Source organism: Wasmannia auropunctata, unplaced genomic scaffold (assembly GCF_000956235.1).
Source record: "Wasmannia auropunctata unplaced genomic scaffold, wasmannia.A_1.0 LD336026.1, whole genome shotgun sequence".
In the NCBI taxonomy this organism is placed as follows: Eukaryota; Metazoa; Arthropoda; class Insecta; order Hymenoptera; family Formicidae; genus Wasmannia; species Wasmannia auropunctata.
The window spans coordinates 3,322,504-3,349,863 of NW_012026864.1; the positions used below are offsets into that span (position 1 = coordinate 3,322,504).

The 27,360-nt window shown below is 38.3% G+C and overlaps 2 protein-coding genes and 1 long non-coding RNA gene across 3 annotated transcripts in view; all 3 read left to right on the top strand.

The window, feature by feature from the left end:
* LOC105452885 lies at positions 1-7,343 on the top strand. Its single transcript, XM_011694436.1, has 8 exons — positions 1-195; positions 1,256-1,382; positions 2,398-2,491; positions 2,812-2,927; positions 4,883-5,116; positions 5,635-5,837; positions 6,201-6,266; positions 6,346-7,343. Exons 1-8 carry the CDS (start codon positions 171-173, stop codon positions 6,492-6,494), a joined length of 1,014 nt encoding a protein of 337 aa, XP_011692738.1. The 5' UTR covers positions 1-170; the 3' UTR covers positions 6,495-7,343.
* A 1,612-nt stretch (positions 7,344-8,955) lies between these two features.
* LOC105452908 lies at positions 8,956-10,351 on the top strand. Its single transcript, XM_011694459.1, has 4 exons — positions 8,956-8,963; positions 9,127-9,329; positions 10,037-10,102; positions 10,181-10,351. Exons 1-4 carry the CDS (start codon positions 8,956-8,958, stop codon positions 10,243-10,245), a joined length of 342 nt encoding a protein of 113 aa, XP_011692761.1. The 3' UTR covers positions 10,246-10,351.
* Positions 10,352-23,014: 12,663 nt separating this feature from the next.
* Positions 23,015-27,360, top strand: part of LOC105452886 — a 56,985-nt gene continuing 52,639 nt past the window's right edge. The window contains exon 1 of the long non-coding RNA XR_974794.1: positions 23,015-24,206. This is a non-coding gene — a long non-coding RNA (uncharacterized LOC105452886). The remainder of the gene's footprint in view (positions 24,207-27,360) is intronic.

Here is a 27,360-nt window from a genome sequence, read left to right on the forward strand (position 1 = left end):
GTCAGACGTTTTCAGTATCAAGCTAGTTCTCTCGGCAAGAACACACGCACTGTGCTCCGATCTGAGCTCCGACGAAAGACGTAAATCGTAATCTCGTATAAAGTGCGTTTTCAGCACGGCGAAAATTTTCGCTGATTGTGACTTTTAATAGAAATATACAAAATAGTGAAATGAAGACAAAACATATCGACGATGGTAAGAGAAGATTTTGTGAAGTTAATATGGTGAAGGTTAAACACACGTGGCACAAGAATAGTTTCTAATCGGAGTAATGGCTCTAAATATAAGTTTTAAGGAATAAATCTTATTGTTAGCTATTATAATTTAAAATGATATGTCTCTTTTACTTCAATTAGCATCAAAAATATTATAGCAATATTGTCGTATTTGGCATTTTTAGATATTTTGAAAATATTACATTCACTTTTTTATTAAATAATATGTGAAAAGTTAGAAGAAATACTGAACAAATACATCATAAAATAAATTTAAAATTTTAATGAAGAAGATCGCGGCTCACTGCTTGATTTTTCGTACTAAATAACATTACATCGAGTGAAAGCAGATTGCTCTCAGAGAAGCCAGCGTTGAAAATATCCAACCATTTTATAATTATATTGTACGTCTTTCTCCTTCAGTGAGAGTTCAGTGACACTCAACATGAAACATTGCCGCGTTAAAGTTTTGAATATACATACTTATTAAAAATTACATATTTGTTAAGATAAATTTTAGTCATTAGAATAAAATAATTTAAAGTAACAAACATGAATAATTAATAAAACTACATGTACTCAAAAGTGATTTATATAAAAATTAATAACACTTCGCAATATTTAAATTAATTTTGCTCTTTATTTTACACAAAAAATATTCGAATTTAATCATCAAACATTAAGAGACAACTTAAAAATATATTACTATCCTTTGCGTGAGAGAAATACTTTAAAATGATCTATATTGAGTGTCACTGAACTTTGGAGAAAAAAGACGAGCAATATGATTACAAAATGATAGGATATAAAATGTAAAATATTCTCTTCAAAGTATTTATTTCTCAATATTGGTAGCATAATGTTTTTACGCAAAATTTAATAGAAGAATCAACTTAAAAAATATAAACCATTATTTTAAAAAAAGTACAGACACATGTTGCCAATGTGTTGCAAATTGGCGTATACGTGTAAAAAAATAGAAATATTTATTGTATAATTTTTCAATTGTTATGTATATAAATATATATCGCGCATTGTAGTTCAAACACAGACGGTGGATGAACATTTCAAATTAATCCAAGAAGATAAGAGTGTAATAGATCCGGAAGCAGCTGACGTAACACCCAATGATCTTCCAGCTTGGTACAATGAAAAATTGTACAAAGAGTAAGTTCTCTCCTTAATTGAAGATATTGAATTTGCAATATCTTAAATATTAATAATAATATTTATTAATATAATAATGCATAAAGTAAGAAGGAAAAATATATTTTTGTCAAACATAAATCGAAACATTAAACTAAAAATAGATTAATAAATTATTTACAAAAATAAAAATAGAGTTTATAAGCATGTTCTCAATCTTAGTGTTACGTTATAATATTTATAATAAAATACTTATATTTATAAATATTTATATTTTTTAATATTAGATTATTCAAGAAGTTCGTGCGATTTTTAATTAAAATTCACATTTTTTTATCATTCTTAATATTCTCTTATCATTCTGTTTAAACTGAGAATATGTCGAATATCTCCGAGATGTCTCGTGTCGCGTGTAACGTGAATTATTTTCAAGTAGTGCTGTAATTTCATCTACCACTAAAGTTCTACTTGAGCATTTTTGATCTTCGACACTAAAATCATTACGTTTAAAGCAAGCGGACCACTTCTGTACATCTAGTTCTTTCAGCTACTACTTCCCGATTTCCGTGAACGGCTGCACAAATCTTTTTTGTTGTCTAAACGTTCTTGAAATTATCTAGCCTTTCTTGAAGTAAAATAACATAAAATATTGAAAATGCATCTTATTTTCAAATGAATACTGATCGATTTAATTATGCTTATGTTTGAAAAACGCAATGTTACTTTTCAGAATATGTATACTATATATGTTATAGGTTAAAGTCACATGCATGACATAGATATACACATTTTAATATCACCTGTAAAAAAACCGCACAAACTTTTCGGACAACCCAATATTTAGTTTCATATATATGTATATATATAATAAATTATCAATAATTTTCAAAAATTTTTAAAAATTTGAGATATTCTGTATGTTACACAAGTGTTGATGCAAGGTAGCTTACGTAAAGCAAATATTTATTCCAATTATATACAATAATTTTTTTAAACGCCCAGCTTTATATTTTTAAAATCTAACATTTAATTATAGAGGTCAAAACTTTTATAAGCGAAATTTGATGTCAGTAATAGCGGCCACCACAGTAGGACTTGTTTTAGTATTTACAGTGGACACAATATTAAAGGTAAAATGTTATATATATTACTATTAAAATATTAGTATTAATAACATAAATTTTTAAAAGTAAAAATAATCATAAATAATTATTTTTATATTAATTTTTTATATAGTATACTAATTTTTGTTATCGAAATTTTTTACTTTTGCATGGTTCGATTAAACTGTAATCTTAATACGAAAATAGAGGATTATAGTTGTACTACACATTTGTGAGAATATTAAATATTAAAAAATTTATTGTTAATAATAAAGTAGATATAGAGTAACAAAATATCATTTACCGTCGAAGATTTTTATTTTTATTTTTTCTTATTTTTTTAACAGATACTTGTATACACAAAACGAAGTAGTTCAGTTAGTACAGCTTTTAAAAGATATATCGAAACTGTCTTACATGTACATAACTTATATACATGTGATGTAAATGATACAGATTCCAAGTAAGTTTACTCCATTTTTCACTTATATTTTCATTTTGCTAAATCTTTTATTATTCATAATACAAAAACTATCACCAGTCATTTATTCTTGAACTGACATTTTTATGTATTATAGTTTAAATTATACACAAAACAGCTTTAAACTTTATATACAAAATGGAAAAAGCATTAACGCAATGAAATTTGCACTTTATTTTATCTCTTTAATTCTTAATCACATAACATATATTACATAACATGTAATCATACACATGATATTGTGTATTGTAGTGAGTAATATCAATTTACAAGAATATTTCCAAACATATAAAGAGTGTCAAATATTACATTTTTCTTATGCAAAATTTTGTGTAATATTTGTTTGTAAGATTTTTAAAAAATTTTAAATATTCTTTAATGTTTCAAAAAATTTTAGATAAAATATGCATTCAAATAAATGATAAATAAGTGTTTTCTTTACATACCACTCGCACAAAGCACTGTAGACTTTGAACATTTGCTTTTATGTCATGCTTCTAATAAAAATATCTAATATTTTAAAAATAGATGATGTAGACATTTATTTATTATATTTTTTCTTAATTTTTAAATACAAAATATTATACAATAAACAATAAAATTTATATTTATGACAATATATCTTTTTAAAATTCTTTTTTTAATATAATTTTTAAGTATAATAGATTTTAAGAAATGCCAATAAAGAGTACAGACAGTGAATGGATAATGTATAAATTATAACAATAAGAAACGTTAATAATACAGAGTCTTTTTGACCCTTATTTTGGGTCTTCAATACAAAAATATAATAAATTTATAAAAATATACATGTATATATTAGGAAACCTTGTTGTAAACTTGTGAATTTAATCTTGAATCTGTCTCAAAGAATACACGTTGTCGCTTGAGCATAACATTTTTACGAAAATATTTCAACATGGCTTATTTTTAACTCTTGATTTTCATATATTCAAAGTATCAAATTTTAAGTGGAAGTCAAGAGTTAAAAATAGGCAGAGAGAGAGGAAAATGTCGAAGTAAGAGTTAAAAATAAGCAGTGTCGTAATATTTAGTTCCGAAAAATAAAGGAGTCTCTTTCATTATATTTACATTTTTTATGTGATTTTCTTCTATTATTATATTTTAATCTTTTAAAAACGGTTGTTTGATTTTTTTAAAAACAATTAATTGTTTTATCTTTGAACAACATCTTATGTTTTATACTCAATTTATGACGATTTTATACTGACTACGCAATATCTCTTATTGACTTCCACAATTCTTCAAAAAATTTAATTTTGCACTAAAGAGGATCCAAAATAAGGATCGAAACGTCTGTATATATTAACGTTTCTTATAGTTGTAATAATATATGTGTATATACATATAATTTACACATATATTTATCTATCCAGTGTCGGTTTTTAATTGGTATTCCTCAAATTAATTTTAATTTGATTAAATTGGAATATCGTTTGATTAAAATATTTATTAAATCAAATCAATTATTTCAAATATTAAATATTAAAAACTGATCAAAATATAATAATAGAAGAAAGTCACCGACATAAATCTAATAAAAAGACATTCCTTTATTTTTCGGAATTAAACTAAATTGTACTTTATCAATACTGATAAAAGCATGATCTATTTAAATAAAGAAGTAAAAATCAATATTTCATATAGAAATTTTTAAAAATAAAGAGAATTCTTCGTCTTTCTAATGTAACAGTATTAAAAAAAATCATCATAAAGACATCTAATTATCAAGACTTACCAAAAGTCATATAAATTTAGATATATAGAATGGTATTTAAAATCGCGTATAAAAAATAATTTTTGAATTTTTTTTTTAAATAATATCAAGCATTAAAAATTTTAACTAAATATTTAAACTTGTTAATACAAAAAGATACATATACATATGCATAAATTAAACTCTCAACATTTGCTAGATGGTACAAATCGATGAACACAATCCGTTGGTATCACAAAATGGGTACCAGGAAAACAAAGGAAGCTGGTGTTGGAGAAATTTCTCAAAGAGATATGGTTCTTACTCAATACGCTTTTGTGGCATTTATCTATACTGCGCCTAAGCTTTTTGGAGTGTGCAATACACTGGAAGAAGATGAAGGATTTAATCATTTCTGGCGTATAAATGGCTACATGTTAGGAATCCCCGACAGGTAATACATATGATAATAATAAATGATTTTTACTAAATAGGTTTAGAAATTTAACTTTTTTACATAATTTATTATTTAAAATATCTAATATTTAAATTTATTTCTACACGCAGGTTTTTGTTACCAATGTAATGAAAACTTGATAGCAAAAACGTAATAATTGTTCTTATATACACGTTATCTGAACTAGTAAATAAGTAGAAAATAACTTGGCTAATTTTATTAATTTCACGACTATTTTTAATCAATCAACTTTTAAATAATTGTATATTTAAATCATTTCAAAAAAATTGTTCTTAATTTTAGAAAGAATGTAATATACGACATTTTTTATATACTATAGGCGTATATTCTTTCTTTTTTTAAAAATTTTATGATTTATAAATTTACCAGAGATATATCATATATATATATATATATATATATATATGTGTGTGTGTGTGTGTGTGTGTGTGTGTGTGTGTATATATATCAATTTTACAATTCTTATTTTATTAGCTATTATTCATTATCGACAGATTGAATTTGTGTCGCAAAAACGCAAGAGAAACTACGGAATTATGTCGGAAGATCAAACAAGTATATGCAGATTATTTGAAAAAGCCTCCATCTGAGTTTTATGAAATAACGACATATGCATTAGATGCAATGTGGTACATTGACATCACTGTGGATAAAGATGCTTTCATGACACACACTTACAAATTACATGGACTCTCCTGTAAGTATATTCAATTTCCACTTTTTCATTATAAATATATTTTTATTTCGATAACTTTGCTGATAATTGATACCGTTTTTTGTTCTTTCAAAAAATTTAAGTTCGGTAAATCATCATTTTTATTAGATTAGATCAGAACTTATTAAAATTATTTAAATATAGTAATCAAATTGAGATATTTCTTTTTTGTAAGAAAGGATTACCAAAAAATATTATATATAAACTTCAATTTGATTTTACAATACTTGCTGTAACGACTATTGCAAAATTACATGTTTGTTACTTACTCGCCTTCATTATAGCACTAATAATATATTATGTAAATTTAAATTGTTAATTTTACAAAGACAATTTATGTTTTAGATAAAGAAATTGGGTGGTATAGTTGGATCATTACAAAATACCGTGAATTCATGTTTTATCTGTGTCGTAAGTGTTGTACAGATATTTGCACGATATTTTATTGTATATCAATACGATACGTTAATTTGTTCTCTGTCTTTTTCAGTTGTACCTTATGTCAGAGTACTAGCAAAAGCATACGGTAACTTCATTGTTTGGTTCGTACTTTGGAATGCGGCGAACTTTCCTCTACTTGCGTGGATAAACCTTGGGAAGGATAATATCCGGCTCAATATGTACCCTAATAAACATTAACAGCTTCGATTTTATTGATAATGATTTATACATTCATTATTATTACATTTATAAAAATCAATTACTTTTAAAATATTTTTAAAAAATGATACTACTTATGTATTTTAATCTTTTGGCTGTGGTATTATATAAATTGTGGCGCAAAATGCGCATAATAGACGGTAGACAACGCTAATCTAAACGACAATGCTGTGACCGGCCATAACTTCTTGCTAATGTCCTTTAGAGTTATATAGAAAGTATATTTACAAGGTACTTTTAGATTAAACTGCTAAACTTAAAATATAAATTTAAAATTTTAAACAAAAGTTTTCTCTTAAAGTTTGCTTGCAAACGATTCGTTTATAAAGAGATATCGACTTCTTAAGTTACAAAGCTCTAGAAATAAATAATGTCAAGATAATTTAGGTTTATTTTTTTTATTAATTTACAATATTAAAAACATAATTATTAAATATATTGTTCAAAATGAGAGCTTTCAGCCTTGAGACAAGCATTGAACTTATCGAATGATCGAGAGGTCAAATGATTGACATTGTGCGTCAGTAATTTCTTCGCACGCTTGCATTATTTTCTATTTTTTAATGATTTTTAAATGATAATAAAGATCATTAACGGACACTTCATACATTTTTTATATAAAATTGATGACATTCATTCCTTATAAACGAAGCATTTACGAGCAAACTTTCAGAGGAAAATTTTGTTTGTTTTTAGATTCTAAATTCATATTTTAAATTTGGTGTCTTAATCGGGGAGTATCCTGTATACAAATAATGTATAAGAAGTTGAAATGTGTATGTAGTGAATCGATTTGCAATAAAAAAATACATTTTAGTTGATTCCTAATCTTTATTCATTCTTTTAGCATAAAGATTAAACATAAAACAAGAAGCATAAATATTTAATTGCTAATCAATCATTGACGAAGTATAATAAGTGTCGAACATTTATATGTATATAAGTGCTAATAAAATTAAACAATTGAATATTTAAAAAACGTTGCAACTATCATTTTTATGAAAAATAATTTTATTATATATATTTTAATAAAAAAATACATTGCTTGTACATTATCTAAAAATGTGAAATCTAATAATAAAAAAAGAAATGTTGGATGCTATGTTCTTCCAGGATGCCTTTCAATAAGTTAGATTCAATTACCGGTGCTAACAGCAAAAAGATAATTAAAAGATATAACAAAATTTTACTTTTATATGTTTTATATAATAATATGCCTTCTTTTGTTTATTTCTTTACTTTATGTTACTTAAATATATCCATTTTTAAGAACAGATTCTTTAACCAATACAGACTCGATATAGCTGTAAACCAATACTGATGTTATTATCATTATAATTTTTTCGTAAATAAAAGCATTGTTATCTAAAGAGTTCAACAATTAAATTTATATTTCTTATTTAATAATTATTATTGATTAAACAATAAATAAATAAATAAATATAAGTAATATATGCAAATTAATTAAAATCTTCTAATGTGGAAATGTTACGTCCAAACGAATTTTAATTATTGAAGAAGAATTGTTTGGAAAATCAAAAAGAGAAGAAGAGGGGGTATAGAAGTACGCAAGTTTAGCACTCTGCTTTGCAGATACGCATGAAAGTGTCCGCTGTGAATTAAGCGCGCCTTTATATGTTTGGAAAATGAGTCAACGTTCTGAAAAGGATATATATAACTGATAACTCGGACTTTCTTAAATTAACATGATCGTTAGTTTGAGAAACCGGTCACATTCGATTCCAATTTCGGATCAAGGAATTTAATTCTTGTAATCCAGGATTGGACCACGTGTGAGGAAAGAAAATAAAGGAGTGAGGTTTCTTAATTTAATGAAAGAACGAAATAAATATGTAATCCGCAATAGTACATAAATGCGGAGAACAGTGGACAGGACCTTTGGGGAAATGATTTTAAATTTACATTAAGTGCGTTTTCCTCAGTTATTTACAGGTTATTGTTTGAGTATTAATAAGTGAAAGCAGAATATAGTGTAAGACGTGCATGATACGACGAGCGGAATAGGGAAATACGTTTATTCCATTGTCTTATATTGATATAGTTGAAGAAGCAAAAATATTTAAGAAAAACGGAACTTCTAAATATTCTGATTTATTTTGATAATTTTCTAGGCTGCCTGTTCTGTTAATTCCGTCAATTGAGGTATTATTTTATAAATCATTACGAAAAGAAATAAAAGAATTGTTCTCCTTTTATGTTGAGCTTCACAGATAGGGAATGTTGAATCCACAGCTGAAAGAACTCGTAGATATGATTCTAGACAGTCGGTTCTACAATCTATTAAGCAAGTTATTAAACTCGAAAGAAATTAAAGTAAGAGCCTTGAGCAGAAATCCAAGTGAAAAAATGAGTAAAAGAGGTGAAGGGAAAATGAAGAGAGAAGAAACAACATTAATTGGGAAGATATAATAATTGTACAATGGAAAGGTACGCGTCCGAAAGTCATTTAGTATCACTTTAATTGTGTAAACCATGCTGCTGTTTTTTAATACGAGTCAACTATGAAATTATTTTTATAAACTTTGATAAGAAGCTCATTATCAACAATCCTGATATCTGTATAATTCTATTAGTTGATCATTATTCGCAGATTTAATTTGTGTCGCAAAAACGCAGAAGAAACTACCGAATTATGTCAAAAGATGAAAGATCTATTTGCAACTTATTTGAGTAATCTTCCATCTAATTTTTATGATATAACAACACAAGCATTGGATGCATTTTGGTATATAGATATCACCTTTGATAACGATTCTTTTATGGCACACACCTATGAATTACATGGGCTCACCTGTAGATATTTTCGTTTTGATTTTACAAATACATTTTTATTTCGATAATTTCGGATTATTCTCTTGTAATTAATTAATATAATGATCTTTTTATTCTTTTTAAATATTTAATTCTGATATATATCTGGTAAATTTTGAAATATAAGCAGTTACTTTTATTATGCCAGAAATTATTAAAAGTTAAATAAAGTAATCAAATTAAGACAGTATATCTTTCTCGTAAGAAAGAATTACCAAAAGTTATATTGTTATATACGTATATAGTATTCAATTTGATTTCACAATACTTATTGTAACGATTATTGCAAAATTACATGTCTCTTACTTGTTAAGGCGATGCTGAAAGATCGAAATTACCGAGATTATATAAATATCGCCGAATTGATTGAATAAAATTCCTTTCACAGGATTGAAATAGATACATAAAATGTATTGGTGGGACGAAGAAATTTGAAGTAAAAACAAAAAAAAAGAAAATAACTTTTTAATTTTTTTTCGTTTTTATTACAAATTTCTTCGTCCCATCACTATATTGTATGTATCTATTTCGATCCTGTGAAAGGATTTTCAATTTCGTTCAGTCAATTCGGAGATATTTATCTAACTGCAATGTCGGTAATTTTGACCTTTCAGCATCGGCTTAAGCACTTTCATCAACACTAATAATATATTATGTAAAATTGTTAACAAAGATAATTTATGTTTCAGATAACAAACTCGGATGGTATAGTTGGGTCCTTACAAAATACCGTCAATGCATATTTTATCTATGTCGTAAGTATTGTACGGACATTTGTGTGATATTTTATATTATTGTATAATGTATATTAATTTGTTCTCCATCTTTTTCAGTTGTACCTTATATCAGAGTACCAGTAAGAGCATTCACTAACTTCTTAATTTTGTTCATATTTTGAAGTACGCAGAACTTTCCTTTACGTGCTTGGATGAAATTTGGAAAGGATAAAGTCCGGATCAATCTATATCCTAAATATTAGCTTTGATCTAACTGATGATTTATTACATTTATAAAATTCAAAAACAAATTACTTTAAGAGTATTTTTTAAAAATATGTTATTACATATTATAATTCTTTGGTGGGTAAAAATTCTTCACACATACTACTTTATTTATGTATTTGGGAAATAAATTTATAAAAATTGTATTCAATAAAAAATTAAAAATTAGTAATACTAGTATATGTATATTTATTTATTTTTGTATAGATATTCTTTAGCCAAAGAATCAATTCAATACTAGATCAATTGACTTTGTTATTAATAATTATGATTTTTTCATGTATGTAAATAAAAGCATTGATCTTTAGAAAGTTTATCTAACAATTCAATTTGTATTTATTATTTAACAGTTAATAAAATTAATCAATGAATATCAATAAATAAATATATGTAGATAATATATGTGAATTGATCGAAAATATCTGGTACAGAAATTATTATAGAAAAAGTTAATAATATAAAGTTAATATTAAATAGTTAATAAAGTTATAAAGTTAATATTAAAGTTAATAATAATATTATAAAAGTTAATATTATAGAAAAAGTTAATAAGAATGAAACTTTTGTAAATTTAATAATACTCAATTAACGATATTATTTGAAGTAGGTAATAATGTTAATTTATATATAACACTTCAGTTTATCAATTGAGTCAAATACCGATTGAGGCCTTTTAATTATCTTCTACTGCTGCGACCAAGGATGAGAGAAACATATCCACCGTCAGATAGCGTTACAAACCTCTTTGTAAATTGTGTAGTATTGAGTTAAAAAATTTACTTATATTAGTATCACTACATTTTGCATTTGCACAATTTATCTTAAATTTAAACTTTTGTATATTTTTTTTATCACAAAGAGATTAATAAACTCTTATATTAATTACAGTTTTACAATGCACTTTTTTTTTTAGTAAAAGATATTACATAAAATTAATAAAAACTGCATGGAGTTTGCATGGATTTGCAGTCAGAATAAAATGTTGAATTTTTTTTATCACATATTCTTCTATTGTATCAGAGAGATAAATCTCATGTTATCTCGTGACACTTTAGAATGTTAAGTTTTAAAGAAAAAATAATAGCCATTGTATTCTCATGACGACACTTCACGAGTAGTTGTTTACGAGACAGTCAACAGTTTGATCATATCAGAATAGAGAGACCACAGTTTCCTGTCCAGAAATAATTTCAAATCCGCCGCAAAGCAAAAAATTATGCTTAGTTATATGCGCAATTTATTAGCACACACATCAAGTATAGTATTTGAAATAGAGTATTAAAAATAATTTGTTACATTTGAACATAATAATAGCTATTTTTAAACATAAAGCAGCTGGATTATTTTAAGTTCTCATTATTACAAGTGTAATTCTTTTCTTTTATTGTTCAAACAGGTGTATACTCGAGAAACAATACAATTGTTTGTTTCTTATACGTACATATATGCAATAAACAAGTGCAAAATTCATTGAAATCGTGAAATTCTTCACAAAACTTTTCGTTTCAGCATTCTAAAATTTTATCTACGCGACTAGGGTCAATATCGTTCCCAGTATGTACCTTGATTATGCATCGTAACCGTGCAGCGTATTCTTCCGCAACACATTATGTAATAACGTTCCGAAGACGTTCATCATCGAGACGTTATCCTGCGCTTCGCGTACAGAATTTCTCCCTCGTTTGTCCGCCTATGCTTGCCCCCGAGATCCTCGCCGTGATCTCGGGCGGTCCCCTTCGCTGTACGACCACGGGGGATCATTTTTACGCGGCTCGCGTGATTCCAAGTCCGCCGGCGTCTTCGATTCTAGCTGGTTAGAGCTTCGCTCGCGTGCGAAGTGAGCCTTCGCACACGTACGCACGCGGTACGCGGTGTGAAAGAGAGAGAGAGAGAGGGGGGGGGAGTGGAAATGAGAAAGAGAGAAGAAATCCCCTCGGCGCTCGTGCAGCGCGCGTCTCTCGCCCGCATGCATTCGCACACCGCGATAGACGCGCGCTCTCGTATACACACACCTGCTCTCTATCTTTCTTTCTCTCGCTCTCGCTCTTTATGTGAACGACGACGACGACGACGAAGGAGTATGTAACGCGCGCGGGTCCAAGTACATAATACACAGCTATATATCCTTCTGTCCCGCAGCTACTCTCCCTCGACCCTGTCGCCTCTTCTCGGTTCCTCTTCTCGTTCGTTCCTTGGCTCGCCGACCCTTTCCCCTCGGCCACCCGATATCACCCAGCCCCTTTTCGCGGCCCTCCTCGCCGCCGTCGCCGCCGCCGTTACCGCTGCCGCCGCCGCCGCCGCCGCCGCTGCCGCCAGCACGACCTAAACGAGATGACTCGCCGTGAGGACAGGACGGCGCGCTACGGCGCGGCGGCGGGGCACGGGGAAAGGGAAGGTAGAGAGCAGCGGCGGCGATGAGGGGGCGGTCGGGATCGGGGACGAGGGTAGCCACAGCAGAGGCCGTCCGGAGGAGAGAAGGAAGAAGCCGGCCCTCCGGCCCTCGCGTAGCACAAAGAGATCCGCGCGCGCGGGGCGGCCGACTCCTCTCTAAAGCTCGATCCATACGCGGTGGTCGCCAGCCGCCGACGTTCCTCCTCGCCTCGCGAAATCGTTTTGCGCCGCTGTAAATTGCGAACGCCGCACCGCGCCGCGTATCGCTTCGCTTCCGTCGCCCCGCCGCGCCGTCGTCCCCGCGTCACTCGGATACCATATCGTGGATCGGGGAACGGGGAAAGGGCGGCCCGCGACGTTGGGACACCCCTACACGGTCATACGTCGATACGTATTTCCTCGTGGGAATGACGCGGGGAGTCGCGCGCGTTATTTCGAGGAACCGGGCCGCGCGACGAAAGCGGGTGGTATATACGTATATAAGAGCGGAGCCGACGTATTCATCCGTCGCGTCGTTCGTGGGTCGTACGAAAATTAATAGCTCCTCGTCCGCGCAGACGGGTCTTGTCTTTCGCCGCGCTCCAGAGGGGATTAAACTCGTGAAAAATGAAAACGGCAGGATATTATACGGCGCGATGTATTCTTTTTTTATCCCGATAAGAAAACGTGTACGCGGGGATTGTCAACCGACTTCTCCCCCGGAACGTCAGAATTAGAATCGTTTCTGCAGTCGTTACGTGTCTCCGACGGGCGTCCAAGCGTATTTCGCAAAACGTGCGCGCCCTCGCGCACAACATTTGCCGTGCAAATTATGATGTACGATCTCTTCGAGCAGCGAGACCGTATTTAACGGTATCGTAATTGCCAACGTGGCCGAGACGCGCGCGAATTCGTCCCGCCGCGCGCCTCTGCGCCGCGCCGCGCCGCGCCGCACCGGCTGGCAGCGGCGCCCGTCCAATTTTCATCGCGACCTTACGCGACTCCGGTCGCGTTTATATTAGAAAACGTAAAAAATCGCAGCTGCCTGCGCGTCGCATGCACGTTTCGTGAGGCATGAATAAAGTAGACGTTACCTCGCGTTCGCCCGCCTCGGTGTAGAACCCGAGGGAAGAAAATTCACTTCACCGAGCGCGGTACAGCTGAGGCAGAAAACGTAGACGTTTCTATTTTCACGAAACAGATTATTCACGATTAAGCGCGCCGGCACGATTCCGCCCGGCGAAAATATACGCGAGATTATATATAGATATAGATATATAAATATGTATATGTATATGTACATATACATGTACGTATATTTCCACCTCGCATCGCGCTGCATTAGTCAGCTTCGCACGAGGGTTACAAATAAGATTGCAATATCGACACTGTCGGGTATCGATAATGTTGGCTGCAATATTGAAGGGAAATATCGACGCGAGCGTTCCGCGCCCGGAAAGAAAGCACTGATAACGACTCGCGTGTATGACGCAAAACATATATATATTTAGACTAACAAGTGAAGTTTATGCGAAGTTCACTTCAAGGGCTTTAATGTCGCGTTAGAAGTGAGCCTTGTAAACGCATGAAAGGTCGAATATGAGGTACGAAGTATCTATGCATTAGTATCGGCACAGTTCGACCGTCGTGTCGGCATTGCTAATCACAGAGATCGCGATTAAACATCGCCTGTAATATCGTCGACGTTAATCCCGATTTGCTACACGATTTTACTGCACTAGACGTTTTTTCATCGATCGAGCGCGGTACTATTTCGCTATAAGGCTGTTCACGGCAATCGCGAGAAAGATCCTTCGCATAGCGAGAGGAGGAGGAGGAGAAAACGGCAGCGAGGCTATACGAAGCTGTCAATATCGCGATCGTGATCGATGAACGAGGAACGTCTTTGGACCTATCGTCGCTCTCTCGCAACAGCTTACTCCGACCGCTCTCTCGGCTAATGAACAGATTAACGTGTTATCTTATAAGATAAATGAATTTACGCAAATGATCCATCTGCGTTCGCGCGACGAGACCCTTATATCTCCATTTGAGCACGTAGATCGCGAATCGCCCTATATATATACGCAAATAATTTCGGCACATCATTAAACAGCAAATGTTAATTCGTCGCGAAATATTCATAGTCTAATATATAACTAATGATTACGTGTAATTATTTTCCTGATAAGATTACTCGTGGATAATCTATTAATTATCGCGCATTAAGAATTAATGAGTAATTAGATCAAGCGCACGTTCCATATACATGTGTAATCACCTCCCGAAGTAAGTCACATTTGCAATTAAGATTAAAGGTATTTATTATTGGAACGAGATTAAATTTATATGAGAAACAAAGTCAGTTCGAAAGTTTTCCATTTCCCGTTTTGCAAACAATTCTTTCTCCACATGTAAAATATGTAACGTAATCCTGCGCAAATGTTATAGTGAATTAACTACGGATATCCGCCGCTCTCTCGCTAGGTATAGCAGGATTTCTGACAAAGGACGTGAGTTATAGCGAGAGCGAGGAGCGTTCCGCGCGCAACATTCTGGCAGACATCTCGCAGATGTTTCTGCGGCGATCACGCGACACAGGAAATTCACGTACCCCGGTAAGAAGAGAACCGACCTGTACAGGTGTGTAAGAAATTTTTCGGTGAGGAACGTGCCCCGCTTCAATGCGAGAGGCATAAAGATATTGTTATCTCAGGTATAGCGTTATGCTATCAATAAAAGCTATCAACCGAATTGTTGCTTGACGTTATCATTATCATTTTAATTAATGTACATAGATTGACATACTATAAATTAATGAGATAATGATAGAAAGAGGCGCGTAAAAGCAAGACGTCCTCGAAATCGGTCCCCGAACGTAACCGCGCCAGCCAGCCAGCCAGCCAGCCAGCCAGCCGCAGTCTCATATCCGCTCATTACGCGGTCGCGAACGGTGAACGACGCGGCGAACGAGTTTCACGCCGCGCGAGAAGAAAGTCCAGTGCTATAATCTCCCGTTTTCTTTCTCCTTTTCGCCTTTTTATCCCAGTGCTGCGTTGATTCGCCGCGTATCTTTCACGCTGCCAATTGGGTCGCGTCGGGCCGCGAAACCGTGCGCTTTGCGCGGAAAAACGGCTGATGCAGCCGTGCGACCGCGAATGCGTACACCGCACCGCGCGGCTCGCCGCGCCGTTTCGCGGCAGGTGCCTGCCCGGCCGGAGATCGCCGCGCGCTGAGATCGTCGTAAAAAAGAATTCCACGCGACCGGTAGAGGAGGAGGACCGAGAGAGAAAGAGAGAGAGAGAGAGAGAGAAAGAGGGAACGGGCGTTCGTTAGGCTTTCACGAGTTATGGCTAGATAGTAGCCGACGAACACGACGGGCATTGCGTATAATACGATCTTCGACGCGTATCGCATCCATTCGGACGACGACGCACCTTTTTTCCTTCTCCTCCGCCGCGCCGCGTCACCCTCCCGCCGCGCCGTGCGGTGTGCCCTCGCTCCCCCTCGTATCCCACCGTTCTCCTTTCCTCCCGTGGGTCCCAATCCCTCTCCTGTTCCTGACCCCCGCGTCTCTCGACCGACTCGTAAAGCGTCCCTCGCCTCGCTCTCTCTCTCTCTTTCTCTCTCTCGTTGCCGCACCGCCGCGCCGCGCCGCTCCCTGCCGATCCATCGCCTCTTTCTTTGCGCGCCAAGCGGTTCACGAACGCTGCGCTACGCGACCGAACGAGAGCTGTGTGCAGCTCTTTCTCCGGATGGGAAACGACCCGACGCTCTTTCTCGAGTCGACGCGTACGACAAAGCGCGCGAGGAGACGTTAATAAGCGATGGATTCTCTCGAGCTGAGCTGCTCAAGATCCCCGCGGGGCTCTTGCGCGTCAGTCTCTAATTTTTCTCCCTTCAGGTTTTCGGATAGTACTTTCGGAAGGAAGGTATTGGTAAAAGATACTTTCGCCGCTCTCACGTGGCGAGGAATTGCCTGATTACTATAACAGCACAATCACCTTTGCAGGTCCCTTCGGTTGAAAAGAGAATTTTACCGAGTTAAAGATTCAATCGATGTCAAACTGGGTTCTTGGTACGAATAAAATGTATACAGAAACTTCAAGATATAAAAAATGTATAAATATATCGTATCGTACACAGAAAGATTTTGCTAAAAGATCTGAAAGTTAGCTGAATACAGATCTAAAGTAATTCTGTTGTGTCATCACAATAATTATGTCGAAAATCCAAGTATAATGAGCGATGCTGCAAAAAATTGTAATATTCTAGCAATTATAATAGTTTGAGTTAACAAAATTGTTTTGATGATTTAACAAAATTATTTTCAAATGTGTATCCAGCTAAATTTTAGTTATTTCAGCAAAATCGTTCTTCCGTATAATAAGTGATTTTTGTGACAAGTCTACTTAAGATAGTCTTAAAGAATGCACGCCCGTAAATATCCAAATTGAGAGAAAACAAGTAAGATTGTATTTATAAGTAAGTATACTACTGTGCGGCTGAATGCTCATATAATTACGGCGGTGGCGCGTACGTCCCGTGTGCGTAATTAATAGCGATAAATATTTAACAAGAATATTTAACAAGAGTCTATCACGGTGGTGGGAGAAGGGGCGAAGGGGCGGTGAAGGGGTCGCGCCGTTCAGTGAACTATCGCGCGCCACGTAAAGGAGACACCCGTTAGGTGGTCGGGTCATGCGGCCCGCGCGAGCTATTCGTAGGCCAATTAACGTAGTTACAGGGGAGCAGAGTTCGCCAACGGCGGTGGTTTTATTACGATTACGACGGGAAAGTAACGAGGTAGTAGCTGTATCGACCTTATCGCGGGGCCGGGGTATATCCGACGCGCTCGTAGAAACAGGGTCCCACTTAGGTACTTCACGGGTCACCGAAATACACCGAAGGAGACGCTCTCGCATCGAGAAGAGCCTGCGGAGGCTCTAATAAAAGCATTGGTGGTTTAAGGCTCAGCAAATTATTTGAGGTGTCCTTGGATACAAATGATTGTGCCCCCCCCGTCCGTGCAGGAAATTCGCATCGTTGTTCGGTAGGTCATCATCATTCGGTATAGACACCAACAGAGATGTCGCGCTATACACACAGTTAGCATGATGTGTATCAACATAAATAAACAAACGCCAATAACCGCCGCGAGAAGGATGGACGGATGATATTAATTCATGAGATTATTCCATCTGGCGGTTTATTTGGAGTCACATGTAATCCGCAACATTCAAATGTAATGATCTCGTGGACTAATATTGGCCGTTTAGTTGCTCAGGATCGTTACTAGACTGTGTAATATGTATTTATGAACGGTGCTAAACGTGTGCTTGTAAATTTTTATTGTAAAACAAATAAATAAAGAAGAGTCAAATACGATCGAGGCTAGATCTTGGTGGTTAATAATATTTATATATGAGTTTTTAAATATAGGCTTTCAATTGTATAAACTACAATTACTGTCGGATTTGAAACGCAATCGTACACAAAAGTTGAATTAATAATACCACAAATTAAATTGGTCATCATTATATAAAATTTTATCGCGCACGTTAATTGTAGACGGTCCCTTAACTTCACACGTACGCTTTCTATACGTTATTTGGGTATAATTTTTCTTTATAAGTTTCTTTCATCTATATATGGTTTACGGTTGATTTGCTCCCTCGAGGTGAGCCTCTTAACTTCTGGATACTTTACGACGCGGAGGCGTCGCGTCCACGTGAGAAAAGCGCAGAAGCGCGATGACTGTCGCAGCTTACGTTCGATCGCGTCGGTTGCGTTGGTTGGTTACGTAAGTTAGGTAAAAGGAGGAAGGAACGGAAGAGAAAAGGAGGGAGGCACCCGTTAAAGACGTAACTACGATTCTTTTAACGACGCGCGGCGGAAAGGTCGAGGCGAAAGCGAAGTAACAGTAAACAGTAACGTCGCGTAAGTTGTGCGCACAGCGCATTACAATCAAAGCAAATTTCAAGGATAGTTTTCGTCTTCTTCATAGCGCGTTCATAGAGTCTGCATCCCTTTGCCGAGACGATATCGCAGTGCCAGAGCGATATCAACTGCAATAATGCGATGCAAAAAAGGCGATTAATGTTTACGTTTAATTACCACGCGCGACATAAACACGCGGCGGCGATGTTAACTGAAAAGCGAAAACTCATCCAACACTCCCGAATAATCGCGTAATCGCTCGCAATAGTCATGTAAATCTATGTAAATGCAGCTTTGGATCTGACTGCACAGTAGCTTAACTCATTAACCGTAACGACGTAATTTCGAATGTTTATTTTGGGGGAAATAAACAAGGAGAGGGAAGGGAGGGCGGTCACTGAGAAAATAATTGTAATTAACGAAGAATTACCGAAAATAGAATTGCAGAAATAATTACGGTTCGCTGGAAAATATCTACTGCGCCACGAGGTGCGTTGAACAACGCCAAAGTGGCGTCTTCGAAATAATCACCACGAGGAGTTGTTGCGCGTGGCAAGTTTTATCTTAAACTTCCGCTGCCGCACGCGACACGGCGCGGCATTAACATTTAATGTGTTTCAAAGGACGCCGTTGTAAACAGTCTATATAGAGAAACTATATAGAGAATGTATATAGAGACCATATCGTCGATCGATGTATAAGACAGATGATTAAACTTGTATAATCATTACGCGACCGAATTGTCCCGCGACGGGTCTAATAATCGGATAAAAAAGGACCGACGATTTTGCCCACGCGGTAATTGCGACGTCGATTAAGGGCTTCTTCGAGGGAACCTGATACCTAGTAACTTTCCGGGGAGAGATTCTATTTCGTCCTTCGTCATTTCCAAGTTACCTGTCCGCCGTTTTCTCACCCTCGGAGCCGAAATAATTTCGCCCGCGATGTATGTTAAACAGCAAGCGGTATTGTACCCAACTTGTGCCCAACTCGCGCTTCCTCGGCGCCGTGGATATATTTTGAGCACGGCCGACAAATAGGTGCAACTTCGACAAATAGGTTTTTATCACGTGCCGCACCCCACCACGTACTGCATAATTTATAAGATACGGGTCAGAGGAATTCGAAATGAAATATGACATCGAGTTGTCGCGCAATCGCGAGATCGCCAGACGGCGATATTCGCGCGAGACACATCGTTGCGCTGATAGAAAAGTGGCCGCAAGTAAAGAATGAAGTATTTTTGAGATAACGAACGGAAATAGACTCTTTAAGTCTTTAAAATCGATTTTCTTTCATTAGCTAAAAAAAAAAAGTTAAATATCCTTTAAATTAATTTGTCTGACTTGCGTCACTTTTCCATCACGATGTGTGAATTAACACAGGTACTTACACGTCGCACGTGTCGGCAAGGTTTTCTTTAGACGTTATTTCGTGTGTATGTACACCCGGAGTGCATTTAACCCTTCGGCTACTATATATGAGCGCCACTATAACGGCTTCCCGCTAACATATTCTTTGAAACGAAACACCACTATAATGGCTTCTCTCTAAACGGTCTTTTGGGACAAAATATTTACTATAACAGCTTTTTGTTTTTCTACGTCTCCGATAGCCTGTCGCTACCAAACAGAAATGTTCTCAATTAGTTTCGATCTGCATTTGTTTTATCGAAAGAACGTTTGCGTATTTTTTAGTCGAATTCCATTGTAGAGCTACAACGATATAGATCCCCGTCTGTCTCAGTCGCAACCAAAGGGTCAAGATATACCTTACGTCACGTACATTTAACACGTACGGTACGTGTTAAATATGTTTTCTCGTAATATGTAAAAAAAAACTCTATTATCTCTTATCTGACGATCTCTCTTGTTAAACACGAGTGCATAAAGGTAATAAAAGCTTGCCGAATTGAGCAAGTATTTAAATCAAACTGTGCTTGCCCGAAGCGCCGACGAGATGGTAATCGAAGACACCGCTGATCTTTTTTACAAAAATTAGGTTTATAAAAGGTTGACGCGTTGTCGCGTTGACATCTTCCCTACAAACTACTGCTGCAACTAAAATATAAAAAAAAGCAAGTACGGACTGGTAACGAGAAAATATAGTTGCGTGAAAAACAAAAGTGAGACACGTCATTTGCGTGTATTGGAAATTGGGACTTTTCACATGTATTTCTGCGCTGTCCCGAACGCGTTTCCAGATATCCGCGGTTTGCCCGAATATTTATTAACAAACAATAACGAGTCTCGACTTTTATTGTTTCTACCGTGCGTTTCGGCGTGTCTTCAGTACTAAACATTCATTACATCATCATTCTACAATCAGCCGCATCGATTATGCTTTTTTTTAATGATGTGTCATTCTGTCTCGATCGTTTCCGATGTCTGTGTGTTAAAACATGTTATTAAAACAATCCGTTTTAAGCCTCGTTTCAAATCGATTTACATTTTCGTTATTTCTTTTCCTGTCTCTTCTTCCAAGGTGCCCTCACGGTTCACGTTAGATATACGTGCAATTAATATAGGCAGTGATCTGACAATGAATGCTGCGACGTGGTTGGCTCGATCATTACCGAAATTCGGCAACCGTGGCGTGACGTTGAATTTTGAATCGCGGTCAATTCGCGGAACGCGTCGCAATGACTCGCCGGATCAATTGTTAACTTACCTCCCCGCGTACCTCTCGCAATTACTACATCGTCTCGGAAAGTGAATCTCGTGTGCGTGGGTGTCTTCTCGTGAAGCGTCGGACTTTAAGCTAGTGACACATAGAAACACATAAGTAAGTGAATCAATCATTTTTAATTTGGTAGCGCTTACATTATTGTCTTTTTCTATAACTGGCTGATTCGTTTACGCTTTCCTTACGTACCATTAACCTTAATATCGAGTATATTAAGCGTCGCGAATGATCGGCGATTATAATGTATGCTGTCCCGTGTTGTCGCGATATCGATGATCTATGCGGAGATCCTCGCGCACGTCACACCATTTTGTCGCCAAAGACAGAAGCGCGATTCGTTGTACGCGTTCATGGCCAAGGTACGCATAAGTTACCATTCTATAATTAATTACGCGCCGATCTTACATTCTTGCTGTCCGAAATTAATATTTACGCATCGTTGATAGTTGAACGTTTGGTCGGTACTTGTACGTCGCACGTACACACGCACGTACTACACACATACATGTATACACGCTTCGCCGCTGGTTTTTTTTTTTTCGTTGGCGCCTAAAGCGATTTCGGAATTAGGATCGCGAAAATATACGGCCGGAATCCGTAATCGCGTTCATTACCGTACTTTGTCGAGTTTTATAATGCGGAGATACGTCCGATCGTAAATACGCTTAATTAATCAGTCTTGTAAATACATTTTCACCGGTGTTTACTTCCAAACGTTTGAATAAAGAATCGACTCTCCCCGGTTCTAATATGGATTCGTTTTATTGGAGCACGCGCGCGCGTTTCAATGCGAAATGTAAATAACTCAATGCGCGCCTTGGCGAACCAATTTTTTTCTCCCCTCGCTCCCCCCTCCCTCCCGCCAACCCTTCCTCTCCCCCTGAACGGTACCTACTCCATTTCCGCGATCGTGTCGCGACGAGACGCGCGGCGCGGCGGCACGGGCGAGTTACGTCGAAACCGATCGGAATATTACCCCGACAGGGAACTTTTACCGAAACGTCGTGACAACCCGACGGGGTGCAGTGTTCCCCTCGCGCACCACTCCGCGTATATGTATACGCCTTCAATCGCGCGCGTGTAACGACGACGACAACGACACGGACGACGACGACGACGACGAGGTCGGAGGGGGCGGGAGGAGGGGGAGGAAAGGGAAGCGAAACGCGTAGCGTCGCTACGGCGTTGCCGCGATCGCGTCGGTGTGTGCATCGGTGGACACCCGTTGGATGGTGTAGGAACGGGGGAGGGAGAGAGAGAGAGACGGCGGTGGGCCAGGTGGTCCGTCGGTGCGAATATCCATTATAGATTCGGCGGAGTGTAGCTGTCGTATCCGCGCGCGGCTTTTCGGCGCGCGCGTGTGTGTATATACGCGCGTGGATATATGTATTCTGGTTCCGTGATATTCCGCTCTCTCTCTCTCTCTCTCTCTCTCTTTCTCCGAAGAGCATCGCGCTCGCAAATGCGCGCACTCATGGATAATACTTACACATACGCGTATACGTGTGCGCGCGTCCGCCCCGCGAGCCGCGATCCGTCCGCCGCCGGTGGGCGGCCGTCGCCGCGGCGCGGCGCGAGTTGACGAGGGCGCCACGGTCGGTGCTCGCGGCGCGGCGGCGCCACCGGTTCACTCCGCCATCGGCGCCCGCGACGTTCGGACGTGTCGAGCGAGAGACGTGTTACCGCGCACACGGCCTCCTCCGGGTGATTTTCTCGGGCGGACCAAGCGCGAGCGCGAGCGCGACGTAGCAAGCGGCAGCCGAGCGCGAGTAAAATCCATCGGGGTTCGCACGCGTAAACGCGACTTAATGGCCGCGAGAGAACCGTGTATTGTATAGCAGCAACGGGCGCGCGTACGTATAATTCCGTGTGTTATCTGTCTACTGCAGTGCGCGTTCGACGAAAGTGCGCGAAGGGAAAGAGAGAGAGAGAGAAATAAGGGGGAGCTTGACGCGCGAAGACACGAGAGATAGAGACAGTAGGCATCGATTATCCCTCGTGTGTGCGATCTATCCGCTCCGTTCGTGCGACGTACGTGTCGCGCCGGGACATCAAGCGAAACCGCGAGAACAACGGAGTTACGTGTGATGAAGAAGGAGCGAATGTGAAGACAGTGCGAGCTAAAGTTTCTTTTTTTTTTTTAACATCTCTCTCTCTCTGTCTCTCTCTCTGTCTCTCGGTTTCTTGTTTGTCGCGGAGAATTCGCCGGTCGCGGCTCGTATTACTCCGAGCTCGAGCGCGGAGTGCGCGGTTTCCCTCTCTCCCCTCCCCCTCCTCCCGCGAAGGTCTTCCTTCTTCGTGACGCGTAACTCAGTGCGGGCCTACGAGATCGGTGCGTTTTTTTTTCATCGACGTGCCTCGTGACAGCGTAACGGGGGGTTGCCCCGGAGAGCAAGCGGAGTGACGCGGACGGGAATGGTAATCGTGTTCGCGGAATAGCGGTGTCCGGGAATAAAGGAGGAAGGAGCGAGAGAGAGAGAGAGGGCGCGAGGAAGAGAGACAGACTCGCCGTTCGCGAGCGGACCGGACGACGCGACACGGAACGCGACAACGCAACACCACGCAACGACGCGGCGCGGCGCGGAGCGACGCGATCCGACCCGACCCGACGTTCCCATTTCGGTTTTCGTCGGCCGGCGTTGGAAGTCCCACGGAGTGAGAGAGCGGCCGCCGGTGATGCCCGACGACGAGCTCTCGTGAAAACGCGGAAGGTGACACGACGCGTTTGTGCGTTCCAGGAGTAAACGCCCCCCCCCTCCCCCCCCGGCGACCTCGCGGGAGCCCAAGGAGAAGTGGGAAGAGAGCCCCGGACGTGTGTGTGCGCTGCTTACAGGAAGTTCTCTCCCGTCAGTTTCTACAAAGTGTAAGTTTCTCTCTTTTTCCATCTTTATCATCTCTCGCTTCACCTTGGCCGGCACTTACGGTCTCGTCTCAGCGCGAATTCGTCGAGACGTGTTACCACACGGACGAAGATAGTGCGCTCGGAGTTATTTCGGTTGAGGTACGACGCCGCCGGTCGCGAAGAGCGACGCGATGTATGTATTTTGTCGACGCGGCTGCGATGTCAGTGGGAATTATTTTTTTCTTTTTTCGTAATAGCGATAACTACAACCGGTGTACACATCCCTTTTATTACGCTCGATCGACAGCCTCGGGCGAAATTCACGTGGATATCGTCGTCACGCGCGGTCTCCTCAACTGTTTTGCGCCTTGAAAACGGAAAACGTCAGAGTCCTAATTGTGTTAATTAAATTCCGTTGATCCGTCGTGAACTTGTCGAATCGAAATCTCGGAGCGGCTAATTAAACCGTCAACGTTAACGTGTCAAAACTAGGTAGGAACAAATTTTAAAATTTGTTTCTAAACTATAACATAGTCATAGATTAACGACTCCAAATAGATGGTAATTTATACTCTACTTGAATTTAATTTGCAATTTAGAGAAAAAATAACGCGACGACTGTTGCAAATATTTCTTCCTGCATTCGAGTAATATGAAAAATTCAGACGCGAGCGAAATAATATACTCATTAGAATTCTATCGAGAAGCGAGGTGAATCACGGGAAGCGAAGTGAAAAATCGGAGCACTATAAACGGTATCGCATAGCTATAGATAAATACAAGCGCATATCTCTGTTATAGTTGATTATTGAAGCGTTGAAGAAAGAGAGATAAGGGAAACGGAAGCGGGAGAGCGTATATATAACTTCCCAGCCGGGTTCTTCCTATGAGACAAATGAGTATTTGTCGCCCGTGTGCATTATGCTATATGAAGACGTGAAGGTACGAACGGTACGGACGAATGAACGAATGAACGAACGAACGCGCGCGCTGCGAGTGAAATATGTATGTTTGCATTTCCCTCATAGCGCATGCATTCGGTCGTTCCATTACGCATTCATACGGTAGTGCACGTGAACGAAAAGTACTCGCGTGTTTTCGTAGAAAAAAAAAGAGAGAGAAACAGGACATTATTTTCCCCGTTTCTCCCTCCTCTCCCGTTTTTCGCGCGCTCCCAGACGTTTTAGATTTTCACCGATGTCGTTTAACTTCCATCTATTCCGTTTTTTTTCTTTCTTCCTAAATATTATTTTTCACACGGGCCGAAGAATCTTCAAGTAAATCGCCACCGGTTGAATTAATTGAGACGTTTTCCGATCGAAGTGACACGCTGAAAATGTTCGGAAGATTGGGGGGGGGGGGAGAGTACAATTTTATGCGTTTTATTTCAGCGTTTACTGCATTACGTAAATATCTTGCAAACAGGCTACTACTAGTTTGACGTATGTCAATTTACTGCAGTTGTTTTCGCGCTCTTATAGCGTAAGAGTTGTGATCTAAATGTGGAAGTGAAATTCAATTGGGCACGGTTTAACGCTAAGCGACATTTGATGGGGGAGATTCTAAAAATCCTCGCAGCCGCGCAGTACCATATATACGTCGCGAAGTGACATCGAGTAATTTCGTTAATGTCGCAATGGCGCAACGGATCGTTTCGCGCGTCCTTCGAGAAGGCGGCGGCGGCGGCTTGTCCTCGAGAGAACGGCGCGCGCGGAAGCGAGGCGAGTAATTAGACGTGTCGCGCGAGAAACGCGCTCGCGATAGCCCGATCGCGATCGGGATCGGGTTCCGCCGCGCTCGCGCTAATCTTTTCTGCTGCTGCTGCTGCTGACTCTTTGTGCGCGCGACGGCAAATCGCAATGGCGAGAGAGGTACAAGCCTCGTATAGAAAAAAAGCCGTAGAGAAGTAGTGGAGCTGCGTTAACCATCCGCCGGTTGGAATATCGACGCCGATTAACGCTTTTCCGCGCTTACGTAACTCGCGAGCGTTACGTGCAGCAAAGTGTGTTACGGAAGCCCGACATTACCGAATTATTATGCATCCCGCCGTTGTAACACGGACTCTGAAATAGTCTGAAGGGCAAGGGGTTGATTCTTGCCTATATAGCACGGTCACTGCGGTATTGCAGATTTATTCTATGAACGAGTGATTTTTTTTTCTTATCGAAATCCAACCCGCGCGATTATGATGTGTGTACTACTGCAATATATAATTCAAATAATCACGGATTTTTAGAACAAGTATATCTGCCTTTAAAAAATCATTTTGTTTATGCAACATATATAGCTGCGAAGAGTCGACAAATATTTCTAAATAAAATTCTTCTGCCTGAAATTAATTAGCCAGAATTTTAAATTTCATTAGTTTTTCTGCAAGTTCATTTCTAAAATGTCGAGCGATTAAAAAAAAAACGGTGCCGTTCGATGTATCATTTTCTTAAGATAGCACCCAGTCCTCTCTGTGAGATGCACCTAGTCCTTTTGTCGTTCTCACAGCGAGCTAAGCCGGCAAAATCGAGAGCCACCATCGGTAACGGATCTGCCTCGGTTTCGCGAGCGGCTTCCTCGCGGCGTTTTACCGTTAACGACCTAAATCGGACGGCAAGCAGCGAGAGAGATGCGCGCCGTTTCGCGTCGAGCCGCGAGGGCACTTCTTGCGACAGTCGAGAAGTTGTGTGGTCGGTTCTCTTTCTCGTTTTTCGCCTTTCCACGGTTTTTCCCGGTGGAACATTTAAGCGCAAGAATCTCGATGCGCTCGTAAGGAAAATTCCGAAACGGAGATGCTTCCGAAATGGTCGATCCGCTTAGGAAACACTATTCTATCCTCATAGCTTTGTTCTCTCTCTCTTAATAATCTCTTGTTCCATACCGGTGCTTAATCGATAGTGGAATAAGTTTATATTTAGGATAATACAAATAAATGAACAATAAGTATACAATTATGTAAACAAATTTGAAAAAATTAACTTTGCACGTTTATTAAAAATAAAAACTTTCTTCTCTCTTTTGTGCTTCTTCTAAATTATTCATAAATTATGTAAAATTATATACATTTTTTCAGAAAAGTAGAACAGATGCACATTGACGATATAACTTTTCTTCAGTTGGTGTATATATATATATATATATATATATCTGTCTCTTATACACATCTCTGAGCGGGCTGGCAAGGCAG